The 12409-nt window shown below is 42.0% G+C and overlaps 1 protein-coding gene across 1 annotated transcript; it reads left to right on the top strand.

The window, feature by feature from the left end:
• Positions 1-3096: 3096 nt before the first annotated feature.
• LOC123159030 (mitochondrial intermediate peptidase, mitochondrial) lies at positions 3097-10385 on the top strand. Its single transcript, XM_044576831.1, has 17 exons — positions 3097-3629; positions 3736-3817; positions 3905-3957; positions 4055-4109; positions 4210-4348; positions 4430-4484; positions 5233-5455; positions 5891-5986; positions 6724-6843; positions 6945-7070; positions 7460-7615; positions 8457-8573; positions 8782-8904; positions 8980-9047; positions 9176-9311; positions 9428-9593; positions 9716-10385. The coding sequence occupies exons 1-17, from the start codon at positions 3484-3486 to the stop codon at positions 9952-9954; spliced, it is 2100 nt and encodes a 699-aa protein (XP_044432766.1). The 5' UTR covers positions 3097-3483; the 3' UTR covers positions 9955-10385.
• Positions 10386-12409: the final 2024 nt, after the last annotated feature.

Genomic DNA, 12409 nt, shown 5'->3' with positions numbered 1-12409 from the left:
CCCTAATGAGTCTCTAGTTGACTAGCTCGTTGATCAACAGATAGTCATGGTTTCCTGACTATGGACATTAGATGTCATTGATAACGGGATCACATCATTAGGAGAATGATGTGATGGACAAGACCCAATCCTAAGCATAGCACAAGATCGTGTAGTTCGTTATGCTAGAGCTTTTCCAATGTCAAGTATCTTTTCCTTAGACCATGAGATCGTGTAACTCCCGGATACCGTAGGAGTGCTTTGGGTGTACCAAACGTCACAACGTAACTGGGTGACTATAAAGGTGCACTACAGGTATCTCCGAAAGTGTCTGTTGGGTTGACACGGATCGAGACTGGGATTTGTCACTCCGTATGACGGAGAGGTATCTCTGGGCCCACTCGGTAATAGCATCATCATAATGAGTTCAAAGTGACCAAGTGTCTGGTCACGGGATCATGCATTACGGTACGAGTAAAGTGACTTGCCGGTAACGAGATTGAACAAGGTATTGGGATACCAGTGATCGAATCTCGGGCAAGTAACGTACCGATTGACAAAGGGAATTGTATATGGGGTTGCTTAAATCCTCGACATCGTGGTTCATCCGATGAGATCATCGAGGAGTATGTGGGAGCCAACATGGGTATCCAGATCCCGCTGTTGGTTATTGACCGGAGAGCCGTCTCGGTCATGTCTACATGTCTCCCGAACCCGTAGGGTCTACACACTTAAGGTTCGGTGACGCTAGGGTTGTATGAATATGAGTATGCAAGAAACCAAAAGTTGTTCAGAGTCCCGGATGAGATCCCAGACGTCACGAGGAGTTCCGGAATAGTCCGGAGGTAAAGAATTATATATAGGAAGTGCAGTTTCGGCCATCGAGAGAGTTTCGGGGGTTACCGGTATTGTACCGGGACCACCGGAAGGGTCCCAGGGGTCCACCGGGTGGGGCCACCTATCCACCTATCCCGAAGGGCCCTGTGGGCTGAAGTGGGGAGGGGACCAGCCCCTTGGGCTGGTGCGCCCCCCTTGGGCCCCCCCTGCGCCTAGGGTTGGAAACCCTAGGGTGGGGGGGGCGCCTCCACTTGCCTTGGGGGGGCACTCCACCCCCATGGCCGCCGCCCCCCTTGGGAGATCCCATCTCCAGGGCCGGCACCCCCCCAGGGGGCCTATATAAAGGGGGGGAGGGAGGGCAGCCGCACCCTGAAGTCTTGCGCCTCCCTCCCCCCTACTGCACCTCTCCCTCTCGCAGAAGCTCGACGAAGCTCTGTCGGAACCCTGCTGCATCCACCACCACGCCGTCGTGTTGCTAGATCTTCATCAACCTCTCCTTCCCTCCTTGCTGGATCAAGGAGGAGACGTCACGCTGACCGTACGTGTGTTGAACGCGGAGGTGCCGTCCGTTCGGCGCTAGGATCTCCTATGATTTGGATCACGACGAGTACGACTCCCTCAACCCCGTTCTCTTGAACGCTTCCGCTCGCGATCTATAAGGGTATGTAGATGCACTCCCCTCTCTCGTTGCTAGATGAACTCATAGATTGATCTTGGTGAACGTAGGAATTTTTTTATTTTATGCAACGTTCTCCAACAGCGACGCGAGCAAAAAATAGAGCGCTCCTACATGGATGATATATTCTTGATGATTTTGGAACTAACTTGTCACAAAAATGTTAGACCTAGGTAATCCTACGTGTTTCCTTCAATAACCTAAACTTGGGCATTCATCGGGCCGGGCTTTGTAAAGCCCGACCTCAAAATCCCAAGCTCGAGCCCGGCCCAACCCAAAACACATGAACAATGCATTTTTTTAATTAAAATAGTTAATTTTAGGATATTTAAATGATATATTAACCTATATTTCTAGTAAAATAGTCATTTATGCACTGTTCGAACTTTCTGGCCAGCCTTCGGGTCGAAAAGCTGACTCAAGCCCAGCATGAATGTCAAGATTTTGGTTCGGACCTTCCGGATTGGTCTGTGCATGCCTGGGGTCTAACATAACCTTCCTAACAAACATCTCCACCCCACTCCCAATTCAAGTGGGTGGGCCCCTTCCCCTGATCTTCTGTATCCAAATAAATAGCTAGCCCCCACTGACCTATTTCTTTCAATATGCAAGTATGCCAGCTCATCACACAACATGTATGAGAAAAGTTTCACTCTCACTAACCTATTTCTTTCAACATGCAAGCATGCCACAACATCATGCAACATGTATCGGAAAAACCCACCTCAACATGCAAACATGTAGAATTTTCATTTCATTGTGTTATTTATATTTAATAAATATTTTATAACTATACAATAATCAAACACAATAACTAATATGTATTATCAGTCTTAGATCTTATATTATTGCTCAAAATATTCATGTTTCATGCGATGAACCTCGTTGAAAAATGTTGCAAAATATTTTAGCCACAATGTATGAGGTATCATCTAGTTTCATCCAATAAAAAGGATCATCTCAAATGTTCGCTCTGGTTCCATCGTCTATTCTTCATATGTAACCTCTCAAAGTGTCAACTCCTGCAATTATACTTTGGTGTGAATATTTAGTATATAATTGCACTAGAACGAAGTGAGTAGCGTTTCGGTTTGTTACATCTATGGGAAAGAAGAAACCAAGAATCAAAAGGAAACCACGCGACATATGCGGTAAGCAATCTAAACTATTTTAAAAAGGCGAATCAATCTGTGGTTGAGTTGATTAGGTGGACAGTGATATCCCCAACCCACCAGGGTTCAAATCCTGGTGCTCGCATTATTCCTGGATTTATTTCAGGATTTCCGACGATGCGCTTTCAGTGGGAGGAGACGTTCCCGTCGACGACGAGGCGTCTACGGTGACTTCGTAAATCTCAAGATGATATGCCGGCTCAGTCTCTCGGAGGTGCTCATAGGGGTAGGGTGTGCGTGTGTGCGTTCATAGGGATGAGTGTATGCGCGTGTATATGAGCGCTTATGTCTGTACTGATGCTAAAAAAAAACTATTTTAAAAAGAAAAAAACAAAACAGACAAAAAAAAGCTCTCTAGATTTTGGGCATGTTCGTAGAGATCACCGGTTCGGTCTAAGCCGAACGAAGCGACCGACCTGGTTCGACCTTGTCTCAAAAAAAAAAAAAAACCCTGGTTCGAGCGTCCGAGAGAGACCGAAGCCCCTCTCGCGCTCGCCCCTAACACGGAGCGGCGGCGCGGCGAGCTCAGCCGCCTCCGCCCAAGCGCGGCGACTTCCAACCCACCGGCGAGTCCCTCCCGTTCCCCAGAGCGCCGAGGATTATTCTCACCCGGCGGCGGCAGTTGTTCTCGCCTGCCCTCCCGTCTCGTCACATTCCTCTCGCGCAAGGGCAGCCGAGCTCCGGTTGGCGGCGGCACGGCGGGCACCGGGCGAGCAGCCGTACGGACCAACCACGCGGCGGAATCAGCGGCGCCGCTCAAGCGCCTGTCATCTCCTACCGCTCTCCGGGGCCGATAAGCCCAGCGCCCACGCTGCCACGATGTTGAGGGCCGCCGCCGCCGCCCGCCGCGCTGCGGTGGCCGCCTTCTCCACCTCCGCGGCGAGGCCGGAGACGGGCCTGTACGGCTTCGACGTGCTGCGCACGGCCAAGGGCTTCCGCCGCTTCGTCGACGAGGCCATCCAGCGGTAAGGGGGGAAAAACCCTGAACCCCTTTGATGTTCGATCCCCAATACTCCCCCGCCCCAACCATCGCTCGCTAATTTTTCTGTGACTGTTTGCTTGAATGTGCAGGTCGGACGAGCTCGTTGCTAACATTGCGCAGCTGCCGCCGGCTGCGGAGATTGTTCGCACCATGGATGAGATCTCCAACACTGTACCTTACTCTTCTTAGGTTACTTTCGATTTGATGCGTATGGTTTGGTACAGGGTAGCTGATGTATTTTTGTGTTGATTTGTTCAGGTTTGTTCGGTCATTGATTCGGCGGAGCTGTGCAGGAACACACACCCAGACAGGTGAGTATAAGGGATGGTTGCTTGTTTGTTGTGTAATATTGATGCTCTGCAGCAAAGTGCTTTCGGTTTTTACTGAATAGATATGTATGTGAACTAGGGAATTTGCGGAGGAAGCAGATAAGGCATCGATGAGGATTTATGAGCATCTTCAAGTAAGGTCCATAGCATAAATGGCATCTGTGAAAAGGGAGAGACCAGAGTGAAATGTCCAAACCAGAATTGTAACATTTCGTTTTCTGTGATTTTCTGCAGTACCTGAATACAAATACCACTTTATACAACGCGATACTAAAAGCTGAGAGCGAAGGTGCCCTGCTCTCAGAGGAATCTCAGAAGGCAGCAAATAACTTGCGTGTCGACTTTGAGAAAGGAGGGATTCATCTTCCCAAAGGTTGCCATACTGACAGTTATATTCCGTTGCTTCTTGTCAGTTTTGAATTTGAATTAGAAACATAATGCTCTACCATTGCAGATAAACTCGAGCGTGTTAATCAGCTGAACCTTGCAATTGCGCATCTGGGTAGAAAGTAGGTACCATTGGACACTGGCCGTTGCTAAGCTCAGTACTATTTCCACTGTTGAACTATCCATGTTGACTTTCCATTCCATGTTGTAGTTGCACATCTCCTACTTGACTATCAGCAAGTGATTTCATTGTTTAGTGGCATTACTTGTTGGTAAGCATCTTTAATGTTGAGTTCCCACAAACCAATGTCATGCTTACGTTTTGATTATATATTTCTTGTAGCTTGTTTGTTAAGTTCGTGGACTGATTAAAGCCTGATATTTGGATCTTCTAATTATTTTCTTCAAATGCTTACCTAGATATTGCTAATACAAGCGCTTCAGCGGCATCATACCATTAAAGATGACGGTTAAATTGCACACTTGGTTTGTTATCATTGGTTTATTTGATGGAACCCCATGATGGTTTCCCTTCCTTTTCCAGCAATGTTGAAAATAAGAAATAGACTGTTGGTTCTAAGTATATTTGCTTCATTGCACAACAATTCTGCTTTCACCTATTCATAATTAATCTTTATGAGCAATACGACTATTCTAAATAGCTACAGAACCTGCTAACTTCACATTTTTTTGTCAGTTTAACCACATTTCTCCCTTGTGTGCTTGTAGCATTCATGTTGTGGTCCCTCTCCAGTATATTTCTGTTATACCTTTTTTTTACCGAGTTGAATCTTTGCACTCCATTTAGCTTGATGATTCAATTTGGAAAATTACCTGTAACTGTTATGCTCTTTCTTGTTGCTCTGTCAGGTTCAATGAAAATGTTATGAACAAACCAGGTTTTGTGGATATATATCCAGCTTCGCGTATTCCAAGGAATATACAACATAATTTCAAACCTATTAGTCGTTTTAAACCTAGGGGTGTTGAAGAGCAGAGCAATGCAATGAACGCTACAAGGCAAAAGGGTGTAAGGATAGTGACAGACTCAGGATCTGTATCATCAGCACTGAGATGGGCTTCGGATGAGGAGGTATGTTCCTTTTGTTCCACTCATAAGCATTGCAAAACTTCCTTACATCCTTATATTTGCATGACGTAAGCATACATATCCATAGGGGTGTCCAAAACCTGTTTGACCTCAATCCATTCAAACCATCACTTCAATTTTTTCTACTATCTCGGTTACTCCCGTGGTGAGCAGTGAAGGCAAATGAACTATCTTACTGTTTGCGCGTTTTCATGGGTTGATCTCAACTCGTTTTTGAATACCCATACATGTTCATGATATTTTTAGCAATGTTTGGATTTTTTGTGCTCACTTATTTATTCTATGTGGAAATATCTTATCCATTTTTTGGTCTAGCTATTTATCTTTCCTACCCTTTTGATGCAATATTTGTATAGCTATAATGTATGTCATCACACTTATGCTAGTAGCATTCTAACTGTTCCAAAATTTCCAAAGGTCAGGAGACAGGTATATGTTGTAGGAAATTCTGAACCTCGTGAAAACATTGGTGTTCTTGACGAACTTATAGATGCTCGTGATGAGTTTGCAAAGGTAAATGCATTTTTCCATATCATAGAGTATATTTAGAGGCAACCTGATGCTAATGTTTTAACATCTTTGTGCTAAACTTCACTTGATGGTGCACATGGTAAACTTACGATCTGAATACAGTGATGACGTTTAAGCTTTGGTTAGGTTTTCTAGCAGTCTAGATTAGTCAACTTAGCATGAATTCCTCTGTGCACTAATATGTTAGTAAACCAATTGAAGGATATGAGATCCTTGTTTGTCAGTTTCAACCTTGTAGTTTGGCTGCTTGGTTGAGGTGGCATTGCTATGAGAATTATTCAGGAGTGTCACGGAAGTCGGTTATTTGGACAAGTAATGAACACTTTGTATCTCCATGGGGAAAACATGCTTGATCGTGAGGAAAATTAATGTTCTCTCAAGGGGGTTCTGGAGTCTAGATGACCCATGTTGGATATTTTGTCTTTCTATTGTTAGCAAATGTCTGAGCTAGATGTCACATACTCACATGCATTAGTTCATCTTTGGATCACATGTTATTAGCAGACAAAAATTAATCCAGTATTTGATGTGTGTACTCTGTTGTTTAGTTCTGTAGTTTAATGGAAGTTTGAAGAAACAGAACAAAATTGGACCTGATATACTTTCCTAAGCATGTTCATCAAATATGATGACATCGATTACATTATTAAGTATGAGTATTTCTTTAATTCTACTTTTATTCCAGGAAAATTACAACAAATTTTTTATCCTTTTCGCAGACTATGGGTTGCAGATCATATGCTGAATTTGCTATTCGTCCTAACATGGCTGCATCTGTCGATGTGGTCATGTCATTTCTCAACGATTTGAGTGACACTGTTAGGCATAAAGCTGATGAGGTATTCAAGGGACTGAAGGGGGTGAACTTAATATTGCATACATAATACACATCGTTATATCGAACCAGTGGTTTCTCTACTTATATCAACCTTTGATGCAGGAATTTAATACTATAAAAGATTTTAAGAGAAGAGTATGTAATGACAAGAGTGCTGATCTTGAACCATGGGATGAGGATTATTTCATTGGAATGATGAAATCATCTGCTCATACTGTGGATCCCTTGGTATGTGCTATTTATCTCAAAGATGTACAATTGTTGAAAGTAATGCTAAATATACTACTATTTAGGTTTCTTACCATAATCTAGGTATTTCCTGTTAAATAATGTATGTAAATACACACTTTGCATAATATATGTTGATAGAAGCCAAATCAAACCTACATTTGGTACTTTATAAGCCAAAAGTATTATGAGGGGAAGAAAACTGAAGTACAGAATCGCTTAATAGTTTCATATATTTAGTCTGAAAAGCTTCATTTTCTGCAGTTGCTTAAATTCTTGAGGACATTAAGTTTTACTTGATGTGAGCTATTGTTTTATTTCATTGTTTCCTGCAGGCTACCTTCCCTTCTCTTTTATCCTTTTTGACACTATCTTTTCTTATGTATCAGGTTGTTGCATCGTATTTTCCATTGTCCCAATGCATAAAGGGCTTAAACGTGCTGGTGGAATCATTATTTGGTGCCACATTTCATCAAGTTCCTATCGGGGACGGAGAGTCGTGGCATCCTAATGTGATAAAGCTTTCTCTCCATCACCCTGATGAGGTAATAATGTGCTACCTTTAGAAGATAGTTTTACATAAGTGTAAATTTGCAATTGATGTTCGTACCTGCTCGAAGTTTTGTAATTACTAAATTCAAAATGACAGCCCTTAGAAATAACTTGTGGTTTGTGAAAGGATGGCCAAGTAGGCAAGTACAGCTCTGGTATGTCACACCTAATAGACATTAACAATGACTATCGATAGTCTGCCCTATAATTATCTGGTCCAAATTAGCAACGAACTTCTATCAAATGGACGGGTCAGAGTAGCGTAAATCCCATAGAAACAGTTTATAGTCAGAACTACGAGAAACATAGCAGAAGTCTGTTGCAGCATTATTTTCTCATGTATACCATAAATTGGCTACCATAGCATAAAATTGTCTGCTAATGTCACAAATGATTTCAAAGCTATCAGGCACGTATTATGATGTGATAAAGCTCTCTCTATCACCCTGATCGAGTATTTGTATATCTTAATGTATGATCTATTTAAACTTTGAAATTATCACTCCTTTTTTCTTTCTTTCTGTAATTCATATATTTTACTCGTCTTGCGCCATAGTATGATGCACACATATGAATTTAATCAGTTTATAGATGTACATCCTTGTTTTTCTCGATTATCGCATCTTCTCTCTCCCACACTTGTATGCAATGCTCTCATTAACTATCCCCCTCCCCCCCTTCCAAGGTACATATATTAAAAAGCATGGTTGTTTTTCTTGTGTTTCTCTTGGTTTTATGATTTTCATGGTCATTTTCTTGCTTTTCTCTTGGTTTCATAACGTTCTTAATCCTCGTGCCCACTCAAACACACCTTGTAACATGTCTAATCAACAGGGTGATTTAGGATTTATGTATCTCGATCTCTACTCCAGAAAGGGTAAATACCCAGGATGTGCTCATTTTGCAATCAGAGGGGGCCGGCGATTGTCTGACATGAACTACCAACTTCCAGTATATCCTCGCAATCTCGTATTGGTTATTGTTTATTTTTGCAGTAAAACTATGAACATCAAGGCTTTTCCCCACAAGGAAGTGACGTCTCAAATTCCATACCACTTGATGGAACTAGATTAATAGATCCTCATCTTGGAAAATTATATAGTTCAAATTCGTACTGCTAATTCAGTTTTTGTCAATCAATTGTGTTCTTGCTTTTCAGATCATTGCCTTGGTATGCAACTTCTCAAGTTCTAGGGGATTAACTGCAAGGCTCAACCATTGTGACGTCGAAACTCTTTTCCATGAGTTTGGCCATGCCCTTCATTCCCTGCTATCAAGAACGGTATTTTGCTGGTTCTTCATTCAGGTTATCAAACGACTTCTGCATATCTTATCTCGTACACATTGATATTTGCAGGAATATCAGCATTTCTCTGGTACTAGAGTTGCTCTCGATGTTGCTGAAACACCCTCAAACCTTTTTGAGTACGTATGACGTGTTAGTAAAAATAGATTAGCCGTTTGAAGGTTTATCTAGTTATATGGCTTATCTGAAACAAACTTCTTTTGCTATTGAACTCTTTACCGATAGTTGAGTGTAATTTCTATTGCAGGTTCTATGCGTGGGACTACCGTGTCTTGAGAACATTTGCTCTAGATGAAACAACTGGTGATCCAATACCAGAAAAGCTGGTAAAGGCACTAAATGCTTCTCGAAACATGTTTCCCGCTACTGACCTCCAGCGACAGGTTTGCTTATATTTCTACTTAGTTTCTTATCACTTCATCAGAGCTGGTCAGTTATGTTTGTTGACCTTGTCCTTGTATTAATTGTGCCAATTTGTGTTATCGTGCCTGTCCCCCAGGTTTTTTATTCTATAATGGACTTAACTTTGTTTGGGGAGCACACATCGAAGCCGGTGGACACAATTTCTGCTGTTGCTGATTTGAAAAGAAAGCACACGAGTTGGAATTATGTAGAAGGCACTCACTGGCATACTCGGTTTTCTCATCTTATAAACTATGGCGCTGGTAGGGGTTTCTAGCTGTCTCTAGTTTCATGAACCTTTTTTTTCCATCTGGGAAGTTCCATAAACTGATTTGCATGCGATGCTTCTCATAAGGGCATAACCTCTTATTTAACATTGTTGCAGGGTACTATAGCTATCTCTATGCTAGATGTTTTGCCACAACTATATGGCAAGAAGTATGCCAAGGTGACCCATTGTCCCGCAGCACAGGTTGCGCGATTAGGGACAAGTTCTTAAGACATGGTGGGGCTAAGGATCCATCTGCCTTGTTGAAAGATTTTGCAGGTGATTCCGTCATTAAAAACTCTGGCGGCGGAATAATCCCTGACATTAGCTCATTGTGTAAAGAAGTTGGTTTGTGAAATACCACCAAGGGCGCATACTGGGATCATTATTTTTTGACACTGAGGTTGATTAAAACAAAGGGTCAATAACTCGAAACCAAAGGCAGGAGTGCACGTTGGAGTTTCAAGAGCTTGATCTCCTGGCCAGGTGCCACAGGATAGCTGAAGGTGTAGAAGATTCAGCTGCGATAGTTATATGAGGTTCTTGACAAGGAACTTAGTTGCGATTTCGAGATCCTAAATATATTTCTTGTTCACAATATTAGATCAACTGAGTGTATCCTCTCTTACTGATGATCAAACTCTAGAAGTCAACTATATATGCTGATGCATGCTAGAATGATCTGTCAGATGTGTTCTTTGAGATCATCCTAGCTTTCACTTCCATGGTAACTGATAACACTTAAGGCTAGTTGGTCTCCCAGAAAGGTCCATTTGTATCGACTTTACCTCAAAATCACCAGCTTCTATAACTTGTCAAACCTTATCAGTGCTTTTGATAACTTCGGTCCAAGTCTAAGCACGTTGAAGCAAATATGCTGTCATGGCAGGGCTTTTATTAAATGACGATTCGATGCTATGTGGTCCATACGTGAATTGTGCATTGTGAAGATTATAGCTGCTTAGGCTTTATTTTGCTTGTTTGTGATGATGGAATTAATAGATGAATGTGCAGCCTCTCAAAATGTGGGCATCTGAGGAGCTACACTGTGAATTTGAATTGATATGATCCAAACATCTGGTAGGAAGCTATACACGACCGTATATTTCAAACATTATGACTGCTTAGGCCAACTTTTGCCTGTTAGTGACAATGCACTTTAAGACAGCGAATGTGAAGGCTTGAATTGATATGATCAAGTTTTTTAATAGGGCCTACTTCATTGAGGGAGTGGATGCTCAGAATAGCGCACGAAGGCCCATGTGTACTGCCTGAAAGCATCCATTGAATGGTTGTTGCAATACATAACATCAAACCTTAGTGTAGTAGTGTTCATATTTAAGTGGGAAGCGAGGTAGAATAGGGTCACAAGTCACAAAGAAGCCGCCCTGCACACCTAAGGTCCAAGTAAGGAGCATACACCATGCACGCAATAGGCACACATTTGCACTTGGTTGGATCTACTTTTGCAATACCGACGAGACTCGCAATATCCTAGGACTTGGAAGCATCAGGACTTGTGACTGTACCGACCTAGATTTGTACAGGAAGTAGCAACGCCAGGACGGTCAAGTGGAAAATTAACCTTGCTAAGAGTCTGACCATTGTGGTAGCTCAAATGATAAAGGTTGTACTGAGAGTACCTTGCACTTACCTCCAACCATGACATCTTCGAGGTTCCATTCTCTCTTTACTCTATTAGGTCGTTGGAAAGTACAAGATTGTAAGTGTAATGTTCTATCGGCTCAGCTATTGCGCATGCATGTGCTTCACACTCATGCCTAGTCGGTCTCCCAGAAAGATTTACTTGTATGAGCTTAGCTCACAGTCACCAACTTGTATATCTTGTCCAAACCATGTAGGTGCAGTGGCGGAGCCAGGAATTTGCTGCTGGGTATTCTTTTAAAAAAACTTTATGCCAAAGCAACACAATAGAACAATAAATGTACAACAAGATGATAACATTAATGACTCAATGACCATACATCGATAATAGTAGCAAAATATCATTGTGGCAATATCTCTAACAATTAAGAAAAATTACAAATAGCAAAGGAAATTACAATATAACTTTACGATCCCCTTTCTGGAAGAGATTGATGACATCCTCATCTTTCACTTGCCTGAAGAATTCTCTCTTAACGAATGTAACCAAGCAATTGTTCAAATATTCATCACCCATTTTGTTTCTTAGTGAATTCTTCACGTATTTCATCGAGGAAAATACCCTCTCAACGCTAGCAGTGGCTACCGGAAGAGTGAGAACCAACTTAAGAAGTTTGTAAACAATATAATATTGTTCATTCTTTCTTGTCTCAACCATCAAAACTGGAAGCTCACATAGACTCTTCAACTTGCTAAACCTTTTATCCTTACGCACATGAGAAATGAACATGCTTAATTGCCATGAAAGTCTTGACAATTCATCATTTGTGAAATCCTTAGCATAAAACTTTCTAGCAAGGCTAACCAACTTCTCTTTATCATAAGCAGCAAATGAATCACGTGGACTGAATGTTGCCATGCAAGTAAGTAGTTCAGTGTTTACCTCATCAAATCTTGCATTCAGCTCATGAAGTTGCCTATCAATGACACCCACAAACATTTCAACCTTGTACTGTGTGGTGTTTGAAGCAATGGACTCCCTAATTGATGTTGCAGGTATAGTGAACTTATCATACTTTTCTGGAGCTTCAGCATGAGCACTACTAACAGCACCAATATGCCTCTTCAATCTAGCTTTCAAGTTCCAATTATTAAACCCACCGTTCATGAATGCATCTCCTCCGGGACTTTTTGTTTTATCCTTGA

The sequence above is a fragment of the Triticum aestivum genome, chromosome 7B, assembly GCF_018294505.1.
Source record: "Triticum aestivum cultivar Chinese Spring chromosome 7B, IWGSC CS RefSeq v2.1, whole genome shotgun sequence".
NCBI lineage: Eukaryota > Viridiplantae > Streptophyta > Magnoliopsida > Poales > Poaceae > Triticum > Triticum aestivum.
The sequence above is the reverse complement of the archived record's forward strand: the minus strand, read 5'-3'. Positions and strand labels throughout refer to the sequence as shown.

Coding starts and splice junctions, on each gene's coding strand:
- LOC123159030 (XM_044576831.1), top strand. CDS start 3,484: ATGTTGAGGGCCGCCGCCGCCGCCCGCCGCGCTGCGGTGGCCGCCTTC. Junction 3,958..4,054: donor AGGAACACACACCCAGACAG/GTGAGTATAAGG, acceptor TATGTGAACTAG/GGAATTTGCGGAGGAAGCAG. Junction 7,071..7,459: donor CTCATACTGTGGATCCCTTG/GTATGTGCTATT, acceptor CTTATGTATCAG/GTTGTTGCATCGTATTTTCC.